The sequence below is a fragment of the Diplotaxodon limnothrissa genome, linkage group LG3 (genome assembly GCF_057381915.1).
Source record: "Diplotaxodon limnothrissa isolate DT_005_m linkage group LG3, D_limnothrissa_male_GT1.1, whole genome shotgun sequence".
NCBI classification, from domain to species: domain Eukaryota; kingdom Metazoa; phylum Chordata; class Actinopteri; order Cichliformes; family Cichlidae; genus Diplotaxodon; species Diplotaxodon limnothrissa.
In genome coordinates, this window is record NC_140598.1 from 2,519,747 (window position 1) to 2,542,771 (window position 23,025).

The 23,025-nt window shown below is 40.8% G+C and overlaps 2 protein-coding genes across 2 annotated transcripts; both read right to left on the reverse strand.

The window, feature by feature from the left end:
- Nucleotides 1–6,980: 6,980 nt before the first annotated feature.
- On the reverse strand, nucleotides 6,981–10,231 carry LOC146634283 (H-2 class II histocompatibility antigen, E-S beta chain-like). The gene is made up of 6 exons (XM_085376020.1): nucleotides 10,168–10,231; nucleotides 9,758–10,030; nucleotides 8,809–9,022; nucleotides 7,979–8,046; nucleotides 7,790–7,903; nucleotides 6,981–7,356 (listed from the first exon to the last, which is right to left on the reverse strand). Exons 1-6 carry the CDS (start codon nucleotides 10,220–10,222, stop codon nucleotides 7,331–7,333), a joined length of 750 nt encoding a protein of 249 aa, XP_085232146.1. The 5' UTR covers nucleotides 10,223–10,231; the 3' UTR covers nucleotides 6,981–7,330.
- Nucleotides 10,232–14,959: 4,728 nt separating this feature from the next.
- LOC146634284 (mamu class II histocompatibility antigen, DR alpha chain-like) lies at nucleotides 14,960–18,345 on the reverse strand. The gene is made up of 4 exons (XM_085376107.1): nucleotides 18,229–18,345; nucleotides 17,902–18,150; nucleotides 15,462–15,743; nucleotides 14,960–15,158 (listed from the first exon to the last, which is right to left on the reverse strand). Exons 1-4 carry the CDS (start codon nucleotides 18,284–18,286, stop codon nucleotides 15,028–15,030), a joined length of 720 nt encoding a protein of 239 aa, XP_085232233.1. The 5' UTR covers nucleotides 18,287–18,345; the 3' UTR covers nucleotides 14,960–15,027.
- Nucleotides 18,346–23,025: the final 4,680 nt, after the last annotated feature.

Below are 23,025 nucleotides of genomic sequence, written 5' to 3' on the forward strand. Positions count from 1 at the left end.
CATCTGGATCCCCTTCAGTTCGCTTATCAGCCTCGTCTCGGAACAGAGGACGCCATCATCTACCTGCTCAATCGTGTCTACACCCATCTGAACCAGCCAGCGAGCACTGTGAGGGTCATGTTTTTTGACTTTTCCAGTGCTTTCAACACCATCAGGCCGACCTTCCTGGGTGATAAGTTAGCAGCGATGCAGGTGGATGCTTCTCTGGTGTCCTGGATTGTTGATTACCTGACAGGAAGACCACAATATGTACGTCTCCCACAGTGTGTGTCTGACAAGGTGATTAGCAACACAGGGGCACCACAGGGGACTGTCCTCTCCCCCTTCCTCTTCACCCTCTACACCACAGACTTCAGCCACTGCACAGAGACCTCCATCTTCAGAAGTTTCCTGATGACTCTGCGGTGGTTGGATGCATCAGCAGGGATGATGAGACAGAGTACCGGGCTGTGGTCGACTCCTTTGTCACGTGGTGTGAGCAGAATCATCTGCAGCTCAACGTGGCAAAGACCAAGGAACTGATCGTGGACTTCAGGAAGACCAGGAAACACTTGACCCCTGTTTCAATCCAGGGGGTCAGTGTTGACATTGTGGAGGACTATAAATACCTTGGAGTACACATTGACAATAAACTGGACTGGGCTAAAAACACCACAGCACTTTACAGGAAGGGCCAGAGTCGTCTCTATTTTTTGAGGCGACTGAGGTCCTTCAACATCTGCCGGAAAATGCTGAGGATTTTCTATGAGTCTGTGGTGGCCAGTGCGATCCTCTATGCTGTTGCATGCTGGGGGAGCAGGCTGAGGGTCGCAGATGCCAACAGACTTAATAAACTGATCCGTAAGGCCAGCAATGTTGTGGGGATGGAGCTGGACTCCCTCAAGGTGGTGTCGGAGAGGCGGATGCTGTCCAAGATAAAGACAATGTTCGATAACACCTCCCACCCACTCCATGACATGTTGGTCAGTCACAGGAGCTCGTTCAGTGAGAGACTGAGATTACCGAAAAGCACCACTGAACGACACAGGAAATCTTTCCTGCCTGTGTCCATCTCCCTGTACAACGCATCCACTTAACACACTGTTTGCTGCTACAACTACACATGTTTCTTTTCCAGCTATTTATTTATGAGTGACTTATGTATGCATGTATATATATGTATATATTGTACTATTCTTAGTTAGCGTATTGTCTGTCTTGTCTTAATGTTGGTTTAAAATGGAGCACTGTAACAAAAAATAATTTCCCCCAGGGATCAATAAAGTATTCTGATTCTGATTCTGGGAAATTAATCATATTATTGTTTTGTAATATGTCAGGGTTATTCCAGATAGGTGTACGTTTGCATGGGATTAATGAAGACTCCGTTATTTTTACAAACTCCCACCATGCTGTCAGAGAAAAGCTGATGTTGATACTTTTAAAGCATTCATGTCTTTTGATGTTTGAGCTAATAAATGGTAGGTCTGAAATCTCTAGATCCTTGCATAGTGCCTGTTCAACATCTAGCCAGGGTTCATCTAAGAAGGTATGTTTTAGCCATTCTGAGATGAACTGAAGCCTGTTGGCTAAGAAGTATTGGTGTAAATTAGGCAGATCTAATCCTCCTCTATCCTTGGTTCTTTGTAGCGTTTTTAAGCTGATACGCGGGGGTTTATCTTTCCAAAGGAATTTGGAAATATATGAATCCAGAGATCTGAACCAATCTTGTGATGGTTTGTTAGGGATCATCAAAAATAAGTAATTTATTTTTGGCAAGATCATCATTTTTATAGTGGCGACCCTTCCCATGAGTGATATGGGTAAAGATTTCCATCTAGTCAGATCGCCTTCTACTTTCTTTAGAAGTGGGATGTGGTTTAGTTTAGTTAAGTCTGAAAGCTTAGGAGAAACATTAATACCTAAATATTTAATATTTCCGGATTGCAGTGGGGCAGAGGAAGAATTATGGAAGGAGCAGTTAATGGGGAGAACTGTAGATTTTGGCCAGTTAATTGAATAATCTGAAACTCTTGAAAACCAGTTTATTAAAGTAATTTATTAGAGTAATTAGTTAGAAATATCCTGTCTCAGAGTGACGCTGAAAAACTAGTTCATGCATTTATTACTTCCAGGCTGGACGACTGTAATTCATTATTATCAGGATGTCCTAAAAACTCCCTGAAAAGCCTTCAGCTAATCCAAAATGCTGCAGCAAGAGTCCTGACAGGGACTAGAAAGAGAGAGCATATTTCTCCTGTTTTGGCTTCCCTTCATTGGCTTCCTGTTAAATCCAGAATTCAAAATCCTGCTCCTCACATACAAGGTCTTAAATAATCAGGCCCCATCTGATCTTAATGACCTTGTAGTACCATATCACCCTATTAGAGCACTCCGCTCTCGCTCTGCAGGCCTACTTGTTGTTCCTAGAGTATTTAAAAGTAGAATGGGAGGCAGAGCCTTCAGTTTTCAGGCCCCTCTTCTGTGGAACCAGCTTCCAGTTTGGATTCAGGAGACAGACACTATCTCTACTTTTAAGATTAGGCTTCAAACTTTCCTTTTTGCTAAAGCATATAGTTAGGGCTGGACCAGGTGACCCTGAATCCTCCCTTAGTTATGCTGCAATAGACATAGGCTGCTGGGGGATTCCCATGATGCATTGAGTTTTTCCTTTCCTTTCCTTTGGAAGAAAGCTAATCTCCAGGTATCCTTTGATACTTTGCGTTCTAGCCACCTGGAGTTTCAAATTGCTGCTAAACGTGCTAAAGCGGCCTTTTCCTCTGATATTATTGTGACCAATGGCCATAACCCTCGATTGCTATTTAAAATCTTTAATTCAGTGGTTAATCCCTGCCCTGATATGCCGATGGTCCCATCCTCAGCTCTCTGTGAACAATTTCTAAAATACTTTACTGATAAAATCCTATCTCTCAAATACTCGCTCCCCCCAGTGGTGAGCCCTGCTGTCACTGGAGAATGTGCTTCAACTTTTCATCAGTTTGAGCCAGTGTCACTTTCTACACTTAAGCAAATTGTCACGCAACTGAAAATTACTAGTTCTGCATATGAACCTCTTCTGCCTCGCATTGTGAAGGATGGCATTGATGTAATTGAGCCCAGTATTCTGTTTTTAATGAACTTGTCATTGTCTTCTGGCTATGTTCCCTCTGTTTTTAAACATGCTATAATGCAAGCTCTTAAAAAAGGTGTCTTGATCATTGTGATTTTGTTAATTATAGGCCGATATCCAAACTTCCGTTCCTCTCCAAAATCCCAGAGAAGATAGTTCTCTCGCAACTCCAGGCTTACCTGGATGCCCATGACATCTGTGATAAATTTCAATCTGGTTTTAAACCACGCCACAGCACTGAAACAGCTTTGCTGAGAGTCCTTAATGATCTTCTCTTAATGACTGATTCAGGGCATTCTGCTGTATTAGCCTTATTGGATTTGTCCTCAGCCTTTGACATGGTTGACCATAATATTTTATTAACAAGGTTAGAATGCACTGTGGGCATTCGGGGCGAAGCCCTTAACTGGTTCAGATCATACCTTTTGAACAGGTCTTTCTCCGTTACCTTGGGTACTTATTCTTCCTTAACTGCATCCTTATGCTGTGGTGTGCCCCAAGGCTCTGTGCTTGCCCCAATGTTATTCTCATTATATATGCTCCCCCTAGGCTTAATCTTTGAAAAATATAACATTTCTTATCACCTCTATGCCGATGATTTACAGATTTATTTTCAATTAGATGATGACGACATTGCTCCTTCATTGCACTGCTTCCTCGAGTGCGTGAGAGAAGTCAGAGAATGTCTTTCAGACAATTCCCTTATCCTGAACGAAAAGAAAACGGAGATTGAGGTGTTTGGCAACCATATCCCTAGGGGCCTGTCAGCTGATACCTTTGGTTCCTTTGCCACTTCTTTCTCTGACTCAGTTAGTGACCTAGGGGTTCTGCTGGACAGCTCTTTCAAATTTAACAAACAAGTGTCTTCAGTAATCAAATCTAGCTTCTACCAACTGCGCCTTATTGCTAAGGCTAAGCACTATGTCCCTCATAAAGATCTTGAAAAGCTCATTCATGCTTTTGTGACTTCTCGATTGGATTACTGTAACTCCCTCTACTTTGGTCTTCACTCCGCTCTCCTGCACAGACTTCAGCTTGTCCAAAATGCTGCGGCTCGCCTCCTGACTGGCACTAGAAAGCATGCCTCTATCACCCCAGTTCTTATTGAGTTGCAATGGTTACCCATAAAATATCGCATTGAATTTAAAATATTGTTGCTCACCTTTGAAATTATAAATAATTTAGCCCCTCGTTATCTAGTCGATCTTCTTAGTCTACATGTCCCTGGGCGAGCCCTCAGGTCTTCAGCCCAATTACTCCTGGCTCAGCCTAGTCTTTTAAACGTGCTATACAAATAAAGTTGTATTTCCAGTCACCTTTCTCACTCACTATGTGTTAACAGACCTCTCTGCATTGAATCATATCTGTTATTAACCTCTGTCTCTCTTCCACAGCATGTCTTTATCCTGTCTTCCTTCTCTCACCCCAACCAATCACAGCAGATGGCCCCGCCCCTCCCTGAGCCTGGTTCTGCCGGAGGTTTCTTCCTGTTAAAAGGGAGTTTTTCCTTCCCACTGTCGCCAAAGTGCTTGCTCATAGGGGGTCATGTGATTGTTGGGTTTTTCTCTGTATCTACTATACAAACACTGTTAAATGTTCAGGTTCGATGCCATATGTTAAAACAAGATCTAGAGTGTGATTAAAGTGGTGGGTGGGTTCTTTTACATGTTGAGAGAAGCCAATTGAGCCTGATAATACAGATACAGCCACTTTAAATGGCCGCCTCATCACTCACAGGACCATGACAGATACTTAGTGGATTCCTGATGGATTGCCAGCTGATCTGTTACTGTAATGATAGGGTAATGTCTTGTACATCCACCAGGGGGCACAGTGGTAATGGAAGTTAACAACCTGCTTACTCAAGTCTGGTGCTAATCTCAGTCTCTAATCACCTTTGTGATTTATTTTAATATTCTACGCTGTGAAAGGGACTTTCTAAATCCAACAACTGGTACATGTCCTGCAAACAAGTGTCCAACCTGCAGTATTTATCTATTTAGTTAAAGGTGGAAAAGCTCCATGTGCCGACAGGTAGGAGAGAATTAATAGTTATTAGCGTTCAACCTGGTCTGGTTGTGTATGAACAACGCTCCAAAAGAAGCATCTAAATCCTGACGATGAATGAATAAACTGATAAATCTCTGCAGGACCTTTACACACAGTGAGAGCGCAGACTGTCATCAGCATCACAGAGGATTCTTTTGTCACACATCAGGTGGTCATTCAAACAGCTCTCTGACCCCTACAGAAGGACAACAAACCCAAATATCCTCTCTGTGCCAGCTGTGGTTTTAACACACGTACACAGTATTCCAGGAATCACTGACAGGATGTCAGTTATACCTGTCTGTGAAACCTTCTTAGTGAGTGCTATTGATGTGATTTGGCCTTTAATAAAATTAATCAACGATTAAGATTTTTAGATTTTTACATTAGTGTTAAAATCCTGTTTTCAAAGTATTGTAACGATCCTTGAGGTGATTTTATTGTGATGTGTTCACTGATGTAAGTTACCAGAGCTGGACAGTGAGGTGTTCCGGTGGACCCTGCCCTGTTACCCTGTTAATAAACCATGGTGAGACCAAAATGTCTGCTGCTTGAGAGTCTCCATGAAGATTACAGTATCCAGTAAAGGGTTAAACACTAAAACTGTTATTAACACATCTGCAAACTGTGTGACATCATGTTGAATTTATAGCACACTGTGACTAAAGATATGCAGAAGCAATTTCTACTTGATGAAATTATCTGACAGAACATGCTGTGTAGTTTATTTATGTCTCAGTCAGAAGCAGTTTACAGTGCTGAGCTGTGTTCATGAAAACTCCGACATCAGAACACCAGCCTCTTTTTATCTTGATGTAACTGTGAGAGCATGCACTTGGCTCCTTGAAACAAACTGAAGGTTACAACAGACATAACAAAAACTAAATATCAAGTATGAAAACCTTAAATTTATGGAATTCACATAGTAGTATTGACTGCATTTAAATGGTAGCCTCCTAATGTCCCAGTTTAAGGAAGGCACCATGAGGTTGCTTTTGTTTGTTCGCTCACATTTCCAAATAATAATAATGGATTGCATTTATATAGCACTTTTCAAACCCTCAACGACCCTTTACAATGCCACTATTCATTCACTCTCACATCCACACACTGGTGGAGGCAGCTACAGTTGTAGCCACAGCTGCCCTGGGGCAGACTGACAGAAGCCACAAAACAAACAGCTGGTATGAGTTACACGCGAATTAACCTAAATGGCCAAACAGGAAGTCCACAGCTGGATATTCGATTCAACAGGCAACAGTGCTAACCACCACACCACCGAGCTGGCCTGTGACTTGGCGCTATATAGATACAATTTAATTGAATATATCCATAATCACACACACTGTTAAACTAAACTGATCAAAAGTGCAAGGTTATTACAGTAAGCTAAAACTAAACCAAAAACTAAAACCAGATATGAAAAAACATTTTAATTAACTAAAAGTAAAAATAAGAAGTGTAAGTAACCGAAACAATGTTGTAAGTTTTTTAGTAAAAAAAAACTTTTTCATAACTTGTTGATGAAGCCTGAATTTTTACTGAGACTCTGGATGTCAACAAGCCTGACAGTGACTGCTTTCAATGAGTTCTGTTTTGATTGGGATGCCTGTGCTAATCTTACCGCCGACACAATAATACTACAAACAAGCATTGAAGCTGATAAAAACTCATATCAGTCCCCTCTAAACACTCTCCACATGAACACATCCGTAGGTTTGGAACAACATGAAACCTTCCTGCAGGACAGTGGGGCTCCCTCAGTGTTTAAACTGGTTTAAACTGGTTTCTCTGACATCAGTAACATCTGCAGTGATGCAGGCAAACAAACACAGCTGAAAGTTTGTGTCATTTTATTTTGACATGAAAGTTAAAATCTGTAAATTAGAATCAGATGAGCAGAGAGAACAAAGTCACCCTGAGACCTGGATTACAGGGATTATATTACATGGATTGAAGAGCAGAGTTAATCAGTGAAGCATCAAACAGCAGAGTCTACATTAGACCTGATCCAGGATCATCCCAGTGAAACCACAACAACCACCAACAACACTGAGATCCTGGATCAGGTTCAGAGTCCAGACAGAGATCATCATCATCATCATCATCAGTCTGAACACAGGAAGCAGCTGCTTTTATAACATCAGACAGAACCAGGACCAGGATCCAGGCTCAGTTAGTGGGAACCAGGATACGACCTGAAAGAAGAAGAGACGAGGACACAGTCACCAACACTCTGAAAACATTTCATGGAAGCTGATTTTGATCAATACTAATGATCAGTAAAGTTTCATGTTTCAGGGCTTGGATCAGGATTGAGAGTCTTTTAAAAAAAACTACTAAAAAACTGGGTTTGACACATGAATGAAACTAACAGTGGTCTGAAAATAAACAAACTGGTCTACAACTGTGTGAAACTGGTTTAAACTGGTCTGAAACGGAATTTTAAAACATCGATATATATATAAAAATACTGATGTAAACCAGATCCAAACCAGTTTTAGACTCGTGTAATGTGGTTTGAGATTTAGACTGGTCTAAACTGGTTTCATTCTGGTCTAAACTGGTTTCATTCTGGTCTAAACTGGTTTCAGGTATGAACTGGTCTGTGAGTGAGAGTCCTGCTCTGACCTCGGGCCTTCCTCTTGTAGTAGATGAATCCAGCCAGAGATAAGATCAGACCCAGGATCAGTCCTGAGGCTCCGATGGCGAGCTTGTTCCTCTCTGACTCAGGCATGGACGGGTCTGAGGACACACAGGTGAGTCACACAGGTGTACATTCAGGTGTGTACAGGTGTGTAGATACAGACAGGTATTTACCCCAGTCAGTTTTCAGAGGTTCCTTCAGGCTGGCGTGCTCCACCACACAGGAGATCTTCTCCCCAGACCTTCAACACAAACAAGCATTAGTGATTCTCTTACAGCTAAGAACTGGAACAGGAACTTATTTTAACCATCAAATCCAGGTAAAAAATTATATAAAGGATTCAATTCAATTCAGTTTTATTTATATAGCACCAATCACAACAATAGTTGCCTCAAGGTGTTTTATATTGTAAGGTAGACCCTACAATAATACATACAGAGAAAAACCCAACAATCATGTGACCCCCTATGAGCAGCACTTTGGAGACAGTGGGAAGGAAAAAGTCCATCCCGCTGAACTCTAATAGGGTGATATGGTACTACAAGGTCATTAAGATAAGATGGGGCCTGATTATTTAAGACCTTGTATGTGAGGAGCAGGATTTTGAATTCTGGATTTAACAGGAAGCCAAAACAGGAGAAATCTGCTCTCTCTTTCTAGTCCCTGTCAGGACTCTTGCTGCAGCATTTTGGATCAGCTGAAGGCTTTTCAGTGAGTTTTTAGGACTTCCTGATAATAATGAATTACAGTCGTCCAGCCTGGAAGTAATAAATGCATGAACTAGTTTTTCAGCGTCACTCTGAGACAGGATATTTCTAATTTTAGAGATGTTGCACAAATGGAAGAAAGCAGTCTTACATATTTGTTTAATATGAGCGTTGAAGGACATGTCCTGGTCAAAAATGACTCCAAGGTTCCTCACAGCGTTACTGGAGGCCAAGGTAATGCCATCCAGAGTAAGAATCTGGTCAGGACTGATGCTCCACACTTGGACCTGACTCACCTGGGTGTGTACTCCAGGTGTGAGTGGGTCTGGTAGTACCAATCACCATCTGCCATCTCCTCAGTGGAAGTGACATCAGAGGTTATTTCCTTTCCATCTCTCAGCCAGCTCACTTTGATCTCACTGGGATAGAAGTCATAGACGCTGCAGACCAACATGGCGGGATGGTGACTGGAAGCAGGCTTCATGGAGTGAAGTTTGACAGTGGGTTGAACTAGAAGACAGTATTATTTTCTTTTATTATTAATATAAAATTTTCAGTGATGCACATAAATTAATAAATATTTTGTGATACATAAATATGCAGATGTGATATCAATTCATTTCATGAACTCAGACATGCACAGACAGTAATCAGTGAGAGGAGGAGGAGTGAGAAACAGCAGTTTAACTTTAAACCACAGAAGCATCAGCAAACTGTAAACTGCATCATTTTTGTTATGCTCAATCTCACAAATACAGCCTGCATGTTCTCATTCACAAAAGTGTTTTTTTATTTAAATGTTTCAAAATACTTCATATAAAATACAATATGAAATTAAACTGCTACTTTATTGTGGTGTTAGAGGTTTTTACAGGAAAATATGAATAGAAAACTTAAAAATATTAAAAAATAATAATAATAATGATAATTGACATTAAAAGTGTCAGTATGATTTGTATCTGTGATTCTGAATACTGTCTGTCTCTGTTTCACCACCAGGGTGCAGCAGAGACTGCATTTCATTTTTTTAAAAGACAACTTATTATTGAATTTAATGAATAAAGACAAAGCACAGTGACAAATAAGTTAAAGTGTTTAATGTGTAAATTCTGTTAATACAGTAGTTTTAAAGCAGTATCCTTCAAAGAAAAACTAGGTGTGTGCAGTCAGTGAGTGATTCAGAGTGTCAGTCAGAGTGAGGTCAACATGAACACCTGATGATGTCACACAGACCAGCACACTCACCTGATTTAGGCAGAATGTTGCTGTACCAGATACCAATGTTGTTATGGCAGTACGTCTCCTTCTGAGCTTTCATTGAACTCAGGATTGCCTTATCATTGTTTCGGTAGTCTGCCTGCTTCACTCCGTACTCAGTGTATCCCACAAACTTCCCCAAACTGCTGCTGAACCTGAAAATCTCCAACTTGTTGTAATATGCAGATCTGATGTACTCGATGTCCTTCAGCTCAGTGGAGTTAAACTGACAGCGATCCACATAATAATTCAAAAACGCATCTGAGAACAAACAGAATCACATTCACTGTCAAAGTGTGGACTGATCTGACATCAGAGTATTGATCAGTATCTTCAGCCACATCATTGCTTAGGGTATTGATGAGTGATCAGTGTATGAATGAGTGTATTGATCATACCTGCTGTGCTGAGGCTGATGAAGAGGAGGCTGAGGCAGAGGAAGGATGAAGCCATGTTCCTGAGTTCTCCTGACAAACTGACTCAGTCTGACTGAGAGCTGCTCTAAAAACAGAGGAGAGGTCACATGACCACAGCATCATCTGTTACCAGGAAGAACTCTGTCACACCAGCTTACAGCTCACACTCTTCATCATCACAGAGTAACATTTAGTAGTCAGAGACTTTCCACTATTATTATTTCACATGTACAGCAGCTTTACTTTGATGAAAGATGTTTAAGTGTGAAATCATACTATACAACATGTGGATGCAACTATAGATTACATAGTAATGAACTTAATATATTAATAATCATCAGTCAAATATCTGGCAGCTTTTATTACAAAAACAAAAAAACTGACATGAGGCTCGAGGCATCATTACATTTAGGTTTATTTTCATTTATTTTAGTCCAAAAATGAAATCAGACCCAAACACCACAGTTCCATGAAATCATTCTGACCATGAGGCCATAAGACACTTCAGTGAGTGTCACATATTTGTTTCAAGGCTCAAGGTCAGCTGTGCTGTTATGTGTTACTGTATCACAAAGGTTAACAGCAGCACTTGTTGTACTGGATCGTGTTGCTACAGACAGGTGGAGACAGTTTTAGTTTCAGAGGACGGCTGAAGGATGTTCTCAGAGAAGATGAGAAGATCTGCAGCAAACCCACAAACAGGAAGAGCATCTGAACATAGACGAGGATTTGAACCAGAAGTCTCAGTGTGGACCCATCAGACCTGTTCCTCTGATCCAGTCCAGTTCTTTTCATTTTCATACCTCAGCCTTTCCTCCCGTGTCCCTTCTTCTCCCTGACAGCCACCCTTCACTGAGACATTTCTGATGAGGCTTCAGTAAACAGCAGAAAGTCATGTCTCAGGTCCTGTGTCGGGTCTTTCAGATCCTGTTCTCCAGAGGCCTCACACTTCTTCTTCTTCTATCCAGCTTCCTCAGGATTTTAAGCACACACTGAGATATGCAGTTTTCAGCTAACACTTCTTTGGGAATCCGTTTGTTAGAGAAAAAATACTATTTTCATATTAAAATGTTTTTTCTTTGGTATTTTACACAGATTAAACTAAAGAAATGGGACCAATGTTTGTGTGACAGGGTGCTGGGAACAAAGAGCCTACAGGTACCATTTCAGACTGGTTCTTTGCTCAGTGGTCTGTTATGTGCAGACACCAGTGGCGTGTCTAGAAAATGTTTGTTGGGGGGGCCAGGTAGGGGCACAGATTTGGAGAAGGGTGGCAGACGTAATTGGCAGATAATGTTAAAAACAATTCTACCAACCGTTAACCATAATTCAATAATCCTGTAAACCTAATAACTGAATGCACTTTTAACTCTTATTAGAATGAGATTTTAACCACTACGGTGCAAAGTTTTTAGATACTGCGTTGATAAAGTACAAGAGATACAATCAGTGCTCTGTCAGTGTTTACTCAGCATTCAAGGACAGTGTTACGTCCCCTCCTAAAAGCTAGGCGATGAGGGTGGGGGACAGTAACAGTTAGATCCAGGTGGAATGAAAAAGAACGCCAGGCAGAGGTATTTAATATAAAATAGATCTTTATTGTAGGCAAACACCTCAATAATTATAAATGGCAACAACAAAAGGAGACAGCACCGCTGCTTTAATTAGAAATCAGGGAGGTCAACCCAAAGTGGTAATGACCACTTCAACAAAGAAAGCAACAATAAGGCTTCAACAGAAAGAGACAGCAACGCTGCTAACAAACAATATCCAGGCAGGCCACACAAACTAGTGAAGGCTGCCGTCACTCATGGGCAATCACTGCTCAGTTAAGCACTACTCACACACCAGAGCCACACACCAGAAGGCTGGTCACACGCAGCAGGCTGTTCCACACCTAAGTCAGTAGCACACTCTGACCAGCACAGAGGAAAACCACCAGAAACCTCTCCCTCCTCCTCCACACTGCTCTTCTCCAGCTTATATCACCCCTGAGGGTAATTGGTTGTAACGAGAGCAGATGAGCAGCAGGTGTGACCTAAAGGAGAAGGCAGGGGCAGAGAGAGACAAGGGGAGGGGCCAGAACGAAGGAGGGGGAGAGGGAGAAGACAACACCACGCCCACACACTCCCACAGCCTCCCAGGATGTAACAGACAGCAGTATTTGCATAGTATTTTTACTGACATGTAGTGCACATATGTTTTGGGCAAAAACATTTTTGAATATTAAAATATGAACATTTTTAACAAACAATTGACAAATTAGCCAATGCAAAACTTTATCTGCCTGTTAAAAAAAGAAGATAATCTTCTCACAAACTGGTGTTTGATTTTGAAACAGGAAAAAAGTGGGGAAACAACTGAAAAGACTAACATTTGAATAAAACCTGAAAGCAAGTAAATACTTTCTATGCTGCCTTATGGTAAACTTTGGTAATATTGATAAAGAACAACACTGGCTGATGATGAAATACAGTCAGCTGGCATGGTGACACTGCCAGTATTAACCTGCAGGGCTGGACTGGGACAGAAAATCGGGCATTTTGACTACAGACCGGCCCCCCAGGTATTAAAGCCATAAAGCCTTTGACTGAAAACAAACCCTGTTGTGACAGTGATGTACAGTCTTGTTGGTATATGTATGATTTCTATACATTTTACGTCAGATAAAAACTTTGGTTGTAAGATTTAGATAATTATTTAATAACAGCTAGACATTTTAAATGAGAATAAGAAAGAAAAGTATTTCTTTGTGCCCCCCTCTCCCTGTTAATGCCCTACCTGGCCCCCTGGCAAAACTTTGCTAGACCCGCCCCTGCACAGTTACCAGCTGTCAGCTGCTTAGAAAAGGATCCTGGTGTTATTTGTCTCTCAGAAACAGTTCATAACTTCAACTCATCCATGTCACCTAAAAGGTAAACCTGTTTCTCCATCACAGCTCTGATGATTCAGTAAGGACATCTCCTGGTTTCATCTTCATGTTTCCCTCTCACCACATATACAAACCATCATGACCAGCAGCTTTACAGCTGTGGCTCCAGCAAACATCAGCTGATACTAGAAATTAATATTAAATACATTCTAACAACAGCTGATCAAGCTTAAACGTGCTGCTGTTGTTTAGCGCAATATCTGCTGGTTTCCTCTTTCTGGCGCAAAGTGGGCGATAAACAAACAAGAGAGAAAAGCCGATCAGCTGATCATTGATCAGTTTCATGATTGAAGTAGAAACAGGAGAGGGAGGGGGGAGAATGAGAGAAGAAGAGGCAGCTGTGCAGCGTAACGACAGAATAAATCCAGCTTTGTGTCTTTTTTCCATTCTAGCTAAAGTTCGGGACAAACTGCGTCTCTTCTCAGCTCAATATGAAACGTGTAATATTTTCTCTGAATGAGGGACCATTCCATTTTTTAAGGAGCCGTTGGCAACTCTACTAACCTTATGAATAAAATAAAGTTCACTATCAGTAACATCATAGCAACTGAACAGCTGTATAAAAACTCCATCATGCTAGCTAGAACGCAGTACGAGTTATTGCAACTGACAGTAAAAAGTCAGCAACATGAAAATAAACTGCACCTAAACTTGGTTTATATCTGACCCAGATAGACTGCAGGTCATAACTTCTTACCTGAAGTTCAGTTCACCTGACACTCGGACCGGCGGCTGCCTCGGGGCTCTCCTCCTGCCTCCCCTTCCCTCATCCACCTGTTGCCTCTGTGGAAGCTCCGCCATAGCCACCACCAAACAACTGACTTATTTTTACACATCTGCCAGCATCTGGCCAATCCACCACCTCTCATTGTTCATGTCGTTACAAAAAAAAATAAAAAATAAGTCAAATAAGCCCGATGGCCAGTCCAGCTATGTTAACCTGCAACCAAATCTGCAGCTCCATACAGCAATGTTACGACTTAGATTATATCTTATAACTCAGAACTCTTATGTTAGCTGCCCTCAGTAGCATACTGTCTGAAATATTCCACGGCTGCAATAATTCTTTAAGTGTTATTTTTTCCTTGGTATTCTAATTTCACCGAAGTTTACTAAACTCAACAAACTTAATATTACTTACCGGGACATTTATTCTGTCCTCATTTTCTTTCACCGAAGAATAGTTTCCTGCAATTCTTTCGTGCTTGGCTCTCCTACCTTTGCTAACGTGATGCACATAGCGCAGAAGCGATGCTGCATTCACTTACACTCGGATATCTGAGCTTCACCGTGAAAACATAATCGGACATTTGATATTTGATTGAATTTTATTGTTTTACCTTTGGGGTGGCACCTGGGGTGGCCAGTCTGGTTGGGGGGGTGGCCTGTGCCCCCCCAGGCCACCCCGCTGGACACGCCATTGGCAGACACAACACTGATTCATTCCATCAGTTAAGAACATTTATTTTCTTTGTTCACCTTCAATAGTCATAATAACATTTAGAGTATTTTATATTTGGATTTAGTTGTTTATAAGGAGTGTGTTGAATTGATGCAAATTATTGTGAAGCAGATGTGTTAATGTCATAGATCAGACATGTTTCCACAGTCACACTTTATTGACAGAGCAGTGAAAAACAGCAGAGAAAACTCAGATTGGCTCTGCAGATAAAGATCATGTTTTTAACTGTTAAAATAAGAATCATACAGAAAGCAATATTTTTAGATGTAAAATATCACATCATGATAGCATCGTGATGTTTACACAAACACATGAATGTCTGAAGGACAACAGACTGAGGGTCTGTGTTTCATTCACTGAAGCATCATTTACAAAATGTCCTAACAGCTGGATTAAATCCCATTTTTATCTACACTCAAACACTGATGACATCATCACTGTGAGCCAATCAGCTGCACTCGTTTCCTTTGATGAGGAAGAAGGTTCCAGCAGCCACACCGAGCAGACCCACAGTCAGACCCACTCCACAGAACGCCGCCGGTCCAACTCCTGGATCAGACTGACCAGAGGCCTCCACATCTGGAGACACAAACACACAGAGAGATGAACCAAACATCTGGTGACAAACAGGAAACACACACATCTGTCTCAAATGGTCAGCTGACTGACTACAGTCAGCTATTAACATTAATATTGGCCCAAGTCTTGTCAACATCAGAAGAAAATGAAAATAAACAAGCACTATGTGAACTATACATCTGTCTTCAGCTGATTAAGCAGCGTTAGCTGTTTGGGCTCAGTCTTCTCCAAAGGAAGACAAAGATAGTTGTCTTTGTATTTCAGTCAGTGTTCTCACTTTAAATAAAGGGTTTATTTTCTCACCATAGAGTCTAGTTTCTGGTTTTGTCAGGGCCAGATGTTGCACTGCACAGCTGTAGATGTCTCCCAGCTGTGGGGTGAACTGCAGTCTGGAGATCTGGGTGAAGGTCCCATCTTTGTTGGGATAGGGAACGTTGATGCTGGATCCTGTGACCTTCTGTCCGTTCTTGGTCCAGGAGACGTTGACAGGAGCAGGATAGAAACCAGTCACGTGACAGATCAGAGTGTTATTATCTCCAAACTCCACCTCATCTCTGGTGTAGATCATCACAGCTGAAGGAGCATCTGTGCACAAACACAAAGATTTGATGTATTTTACAGATCAAAAAGATCATTTCTAACAGATTTGTACTTCTAGGCATATATTTGAATAATATTCTGTTTCTCTCAGTGCTGTGGGAGGGATTAGCACTGTTCTGAATATGAGAGTACTTATTTGATTTAAGAACCACTTTAGTTAAGGAATGACCGATGGAGGAACAGTATGTATGAGCCCAGTTTTAAACAGGCAAACAAACAAAAAAAGCCACAACAAAAACACTATGCCAGCATAACTACAAATCACCGAATTCTATTTGATTAAGAGATGAGATTAAGCAGGATACATTTTAATCTAACATGGATGGACTGGTCTTTAGCAATTGGTCTGGAAAAATATTTTCAAATAAACTCTGCTCTAATGGGGTGACATGGTACTATAAGGTCTTATCTTAATGACCTTGTAGTACCATATCACCCTATTAGAGCGCTCCGCTCTCGCTCTGCAGGCCTACTTGTTGTTCCTAGAGTATTTAAAAGTAGAATGGGAGGCAGAGCCTTCAGTTTTCAGGCCCCTCTTCTGTGGAACCAGCTTCCAGTTTGGATTCAGGAGACAGACACTATCTCTACTTTCAAGATTAGGCTTCAAACTTTCCTTTTTGCTAAAGCATATAGTTAGAGCTGGACCAGGTGACCGTGAATCCTCCCTTAGTTATGCTGCAATAGACGTAGGCTCCCGGGGATTCCCATGATGCATTGAGTTTCTCCTTTCCAGTCACCTTTCTCACTCACTATGTATTAACAGACCTCTCTGCATTGAATCATATCTGTTATTAACCTCTGTCTCTCTTCCACAGCATGTCTTTATCCTGTCTTCCTTCTCTCACCCCAACCGGTTGCAGCAGATGGCCCCGCCCCTCCCTGAGCCTGGTTCTGCCGGAGGTTTCTTCCTGTTAAAAGGGAGTTTTTCCTTCCCACTGTCGCCAAAGTGCTTGCTCATAGGGGGTCATGTGATTGTTGGGTTTTTCTCTGTATCTATGAAGCGCCTTGAGGCGACTTTTGTTGTGATTTGGCGCTATATAAATTAAACTAAAATGAAAATGATCCATGTGAGACAGAACATGGACACAGCATGTTATGGGTGGACAGTTTAATTTAATGAAAAGTTTCATTTAATCAGGTACATGTTTTTATAAAAGTTAAATAAACTGTTTTTGCTTTAATCATTAATCAGATCTCTTTATAAGGGCTATTCTATTTTATTCCTTTTACTTAAAGAAATATAATTAAAGATAATACTTCTGTATCATTGTGGTGATATTATATGGAAATTATTTACACATTACTCATGTGGTAATTTCCTGCGGCTAGTTTATGGATATGACCTTTATTTTTGCATTATTTCTACTGTTAAATGCTGTGATTAATAAATTATAGCTTGATTATTTGAAAACTACACATAAGCACCAACACTACAGTGAAACTGAGTAAAACAGTACTTGATTTATTGATCAGTAAATCTTTCTTTGTGTTGATGACGATGGAAGGATAATGATCACCAAGAGTGAAGCCCATTTAAGCACACAGAACTAAGGGCTGGTGTAAATGGGTGAATGAGGTATGTTGCATGAATGCACTTTAGGTGATCAGTTACGATAGAATAGTGCTATATATGAATTTGTTTACCAGTACAAACATTAACTCTGAGCACAGATTAAGTTCAATCTGCAAACTGCAGAGCAAGAAAACTTTAGAAATAAAGCTAGGAATGATATTTTATTCATACAGTATTAAAACAGATCAAGTGAAAAACATGTGCCCCTTAAAGTTTCTTTCTAAGTTTCCAAGTTTGTTTGTAATTATTTCATTTACACATTTTTGTAGTTTTATTGCAGTTTCACGTATGACAGCACTGTTCTACATCCAGACACAAGGGGGCGCTCATTGTGCTGGCAGTACAGAGCGGTATTTTGGAGCACAAAGAAAGAATAAACATCTGTGTTGTGAAGCTAACACTAGCTCAACATGTGTGATTGTTCTGTTGTGTACTGAAGCTGAGGCTGAGGACACAGAGCAGTGGCCTCTGACTGCAGATTTAGAGAAGCTACAGAACAAAATGTGAGCTTTGCTACTTTGTGTAGTTTAAGCAGCAGCACAGAAAACAAAGGTTAAGTGTTGTGTTTACCGTGCTCCAGAGGGATGTCCTTCATTGCATCACGTGTCATCTTCAGGTTGGTTTTGCAGACCTGTTGATTACCCACAGCTGTGTCATAAGTTCCTTCCTGGTAAGTCATAGGATCAATAAAAGGAGGCTGAGGGTAGATCATCTCCTGCTTGTTGAAGTCTGCGTAGGCAATCTCTTCACCATCCAGTCCATACATCTCCTCTCCATCAGAGTCTGAACAGCCAGTGATACGAATGTCCTCATGAAGAACTGAAACACATCAAACACTGATCAGTGACCTGATCAATGACCTGATCAATAAGCTGCTGTTTACAGAGACAAACTCACCGTCAGCAGAGACACAGAGGACACAGGAGAGGAAGAGGAGCAGCTCCTTCATCTTCATCAGCAGCTCTCTGACAGTTAAACTCTGAGTGTGTGTCTGTGTGTGTGGACCTCACAGAGTGTGTGTGAGAGTCTGTGAGTGACTGAAAGTGCAGCTGAGCTCTAACACACAGCAGCCAATCACAGAGCTCACAGCTCATGATGTCATCAGTGTCCAGGCAGACAGCAGCTGGAGGTGAACATGATCCGAGACAGACAGCACAATCAATAATCAATATTTATAGACCCTTCAAAATAAAGTTCAGCCTGATAAAATTTTCAAAACAAATGATTGTTCTGAAACATTTACAAACAGATGCTGCAAAATATAATTTATTATATAAATAATTTCCAACATCAGACACTCTTGAATAAAATCCCTCTGACAAATTTATGTCACCTTCACACTTTTATTTTACTAAATGATTTATGTTTTATGACACACAGTTTGCTGTGACTGATAAAGAATGAGCTGATCAGGTGTCAGAGTGCAGATGAGTGTTTCCCAGCGGTCCTCCACCTGCTGCTCACTCTTTTTAACTGACTGAGATTCATTTGTAGATGTGTTTGCTGAAAACAGTTCAGTCTGTTAAACGTATTAGCGGAAAATAAAACTGCTGAATTCTGATCCAAGTACGTTACAGAAACATCCTGTGAAAAAGGAAACTGACTGATAAATGTATAAGTCATCAAATTTATATGAACTTATAAACAGTCTGAATAAACTAACATGTAACTGTCACAGGCTTGATCAATGGAAGGACATAAGAACAGGAGGTCACATAACAAAGTCTTCTGGATATGTTATGTGGAGCGCTCTGAAGGAAACTAACCATGACCCCAACAAATCAAACCCCAAGCAGAGAGACAGTGATGCTAGCAGCCTTTATACCAGCTCAGACATCACCTGCTTCACCTGTTGCAACTCTGCAAAGGAGGAAACAGCCTGTAACCCTCACAGAGAGACATAATGGAGGATGTTTTATTCTGATTAAAGTTACTCTGATTACTCACACTGATTAGGTTTTGTTGTAGTTTAAAGGAGAATTACAACAGTTTTGTTACATTTGAACAAAATTATGAATATTTTGGCGACCTACAGCTTTGGTCTTGTTAAACTAAACCTCCTGTGGCCAGAGTTAGAATAATCTGGGTAAACTCGGGTTCACATGGCTTTTGCTTTATTTTGTGAATTGTGATTGGTTGTCCAGTTACTCTTCAGGAGACATACAGAGACTCGGATTCTTATTCTTTTAGTAAACTGTGAATTTAGACAATATCTGGTATCAGTATTGGATCGATACTAGTGTGATAGGATCAATACCTTGTTTCTATCCTCTAAATTCAGTATGTAACCCACTGAACTGTGTTAACTGTGCTATTAAATAAAAATTATCCCTCAAACTTTCACCATGTAAAATGTCTGAACTGTCAGATCAGTTTGACTTACAGCTTAAAGCAAGTTTTAACAACAGAAGCTGACCACAGTGCTTTAGAGCCAGGCACCATTACACTGCAGGTCTTTAAAATAAGTTTCAAAATAAAAGCTGAAGGATGTGTTTTTATTGTATTTATGATGCGTCACCTCATAAATCATGACACACTGCTGTCATGACATGACAATCATGTCATTACAGATGCTCCAAAAGGCTCCAACTGCACAAACACGGTCAGCACACAGTCACCTGTGTCACCATCCACCTGTCAGTCAGAGAGGCCACGCCCCTGATAAGCAAACTTTACACCTTAATACAGTTTAAACAGCTGAGATACAAACTTTCAATTCAATGTTAATTATACAGCACCAAATCACAACAACAGTCTCCTCCAGGCGCTTTATATTGTAAGGTAGACCCGACAATAATACATACAGAGAAAACCCAACAATAACATAAACAGTTTTAAATTATATACACAGACTAATCAGTTTGCTGGACATTAGAATAACTGCAGGTTTGGTGTTCTCTTCATGTTTCAGGCACAGAGGTTGTTGCTTAGATTTCCAGTTGCCAGTTTTGATTGGCTGTGTCAGGTTTAGCTGACGCTGAGGCTGTGTCCAAATTCAGGGGTTGCATCCAGCCGGGTCCTTCGAAGACTGAAGACCAGAATTGCCAGACTGTCTAGTCTACAGTGCGTGGTTTCTGTTTCTGCGGGGCAACAGAAACCACGACATAAGCAGCTTCAGCTATGGTGGACAGCATGTAAGACAGAAATGCAGAAAATCTTTATTTTATGTCATTCCACTTTTATCTGGGAAAATTGTGTCATTTAATTTCTGTGTGATGTATCTGTGAGAACATTACAGCCACCCAGAGTCCCCTTGGCCAACAAGGACACTAAGTTTAGATAGGAAAACAGTTTGCTAGGGTAGCTGCTGAGACTAGTCTCATTTCACTTTGATGGTACAAATGTAACAGGATTTACATTACTGATATTTTACTATATATACTCAGTGGTTGAATTTAACTCAGTTGTCTCAAATGATGCTGAAGATATGAGAGCATTAAACAGGCTGATGTTCGGGTAAGAGGCTCTAACAGGAGACAGATGATACAGAAACATGACATCCTTATAAAATACTGACACACTTTATGAATGGACCACCTTTCTCAGCTCTTTGAACCTTTTATTCAAATGAGCTGCATACTTTTCCCACTGAAACCAGCACAGTCCCACTGTGATGAAAATAATATTTTAACCAAATATATTCTGGATAAATCAAAGCATTATCAAAGTTATCTGTGGTTCCCTTTAGTTTTCCTTCTTTCCCCATCAGATCCTGTCCTGCAGGCCAAACAGCAGTGAGTGGTTCCCTGTATGCAGCTGTCTGTTCTCCCTCTGTTTTCCTCCTCCTCTTCCTCACACACTGTCCAGGATCTGTCCTGGTGCTTCATCAGGGGTGGAGAGCCTCCATCTCCTCTCAGCTTCTCAGTCTTTTCTGACTCTGGACACTTGCAGAAGGAAATCAACCACGGCAGTCAGCAACTAAAGCAGCAGAAGTTTATCAAATATCTGTTAATTTGCAGGATGAAAACACAGTTTTCTCTTCACACTTTGTATTTAAATCAGAGAGAAAAAACTCAGAAAGGGGAAACATTTAGTTCTTCTTCTTTTATACCCTTTCTTGCCAGCCACGCTGTGGAGTACTTGGACGCGTGTGATGGAGCATTGTCCTGCATGAAAATCGTGTTTTTCTTGAAGGATGCAGACTTCTTCCTGTACCACTGCTTGAAGAAGGTGTCTTCCAGAAACTGGCAGTAGGACTGGGAGTTGAGCTTGACTCCATCCTCAACCCGAAAAGGCCCCACAAGCTCATCTTTGATGATACCAGCCCAAACCAGTACTCCACCTCCACCTTGCTGGCGTCTGAGTGGGACTAGAGATGGACCGATCCGATATTACGTATCGGTATCGGTCCGATACTGACCTAAATTACTGGATCGGATATCGGAGAAAAATAAAAAATGCAATCCGATCCATTAAATATCACGAAAGCACCTCACAAAACTTGCAACACGCCGTAACTCACCTCAGAACGTTAGCACGTCTGAGCAGTATGCATCACGTGATAGAGCGGCTGTGGCATGCGGGACCTGTCGGTGGTCTGGATAGCATTTGGAGCTTCGCTAGCAACCCGGCATTTCATCTCCGACAAAGTTATCCCCGAGAGAAGTAAAGCAAGTGTGTAAGTCCATCTCTGAATGTTTGTAAAGCATTCCTGCGTTAAGCTTAACAAACGATATATGGAGCGACTGCCTCTTCTTGCTGCTACTTCAATCATGAAACTGCTTAACGATCAGCTGATCAGCTTTTCTGTCGTGAGTCCGTGACTCTAGTTTGCTTTTGGCCCACTTTGCACCAGAAAGAGGAAACCAGCGGCTGAACAACAGCAGCACGTTTAAGCTTGATCAGCTGTTGTTAGAATTTATTTAATATTACTTTCTACTCGAGGATCTTTTTCTACGTAGCTGACGGCTGGTAACTGTGCAGGGGCGGATCTAGCAAAGTTTAGCCAGGGGGGCCGATAGGGCATGAACAGGGAAAAGGGGGCACAAAGACATACTTTTCTTTCTTATTCTCATTTAAAATGTCTAGCTTTTAATAAATAATTATCTGACACCCAAAGTTTTAATTTGATGTAAAATGAATAGAAGTCAATTACTGTATATAGTGACTATTAAGTCTAATATATATACCCTAGTAAGCTATAGTACTTTTTCCTTTGGGAAGGTACCATCTGTGCAGTCTGCAATTTTGTTGAAGAAAGATGTTGAATCTATTTAATATTTCTTGAAAAATAATTGATTTCTGTGCATTTTTTTCACACTGCATCAAATTAAGGTTGATTACGTCGATTAAGCATCATGAGGTGGAGCGTGAGGGGTGGTTCCCTATTTTTTATTTATTTATTTTTGTTGTTGCTGGGAGTTGGAACCCTATTAGTTAGGTTGCTTAATATTTATGCTAAGTACTCTTTAAAATACCAGAATAGGGAGGATGGTGTAGGTCTAAGTTTATTAGATTGATCAGTATTGCTGAACTATGAAATATTTTTTTTGTATACAGGTATAACAGAATAGCTTTAGTGTAGTTGTTGTTTTAAACTTGAGTATGAACTTATACAAAATGCAGCAAGATATTTAAAAAACAGTTTTGTTGATTAAAAAACACTATATCGGATTCATATCGGTATCGGCAGATATCCAAATTTATGATATCGGTATCGGTATCGGACATAAAAAAGTGGTATCGTGCCATCTC

Bases quoted from the DNA above. Each gene is read 5' to 3' on its own strand.
- LOC146634283 (XM_085376020.1), bottom strand. From the start codon at position 10,222: ATGGCTTCATCCTTCCTCTGCCTCAGCCTCCTCTTCATCAGCCTCAGC. The intron at 7,904-7,978 runs GTAAATACCTGT...GTGTGTCCTCAG, and splicing joins ACCTCTGAAAACTGACTGGG to ACCCGTCCATGCCTGAGTCA. The intron at 7,357-7,789 runs GTCAGAGCAGGA...TTCTTCTTTCAG, and splicing joins CTACAAGAGGAAGGCCCGAG to GTCGTATCCTGGTTCCCACT.
- LOC146634284 (XM_085376107.1), bottom strand. From the start codon at position 18,286: ATGAAGATGAAGGAGCTGCTCCTCTTCCTCTCCTGTGTCCTCTGTGTC. The intron at 15,744-17,901 runs GTAAACACAACA...GTTTGTGCACAG, and splicing joins GGACATCCCTCTGGAGCACG to ATGCTCCTTCAGCTGTGATG. The intron at 15,159-15,461 runs GTGAGAAAATAA...TTGTGTCTCCAG, and splicing joins ACCAGAAACTAGACTCTATG to ATGTGGAGGCCTCTGGTCAG.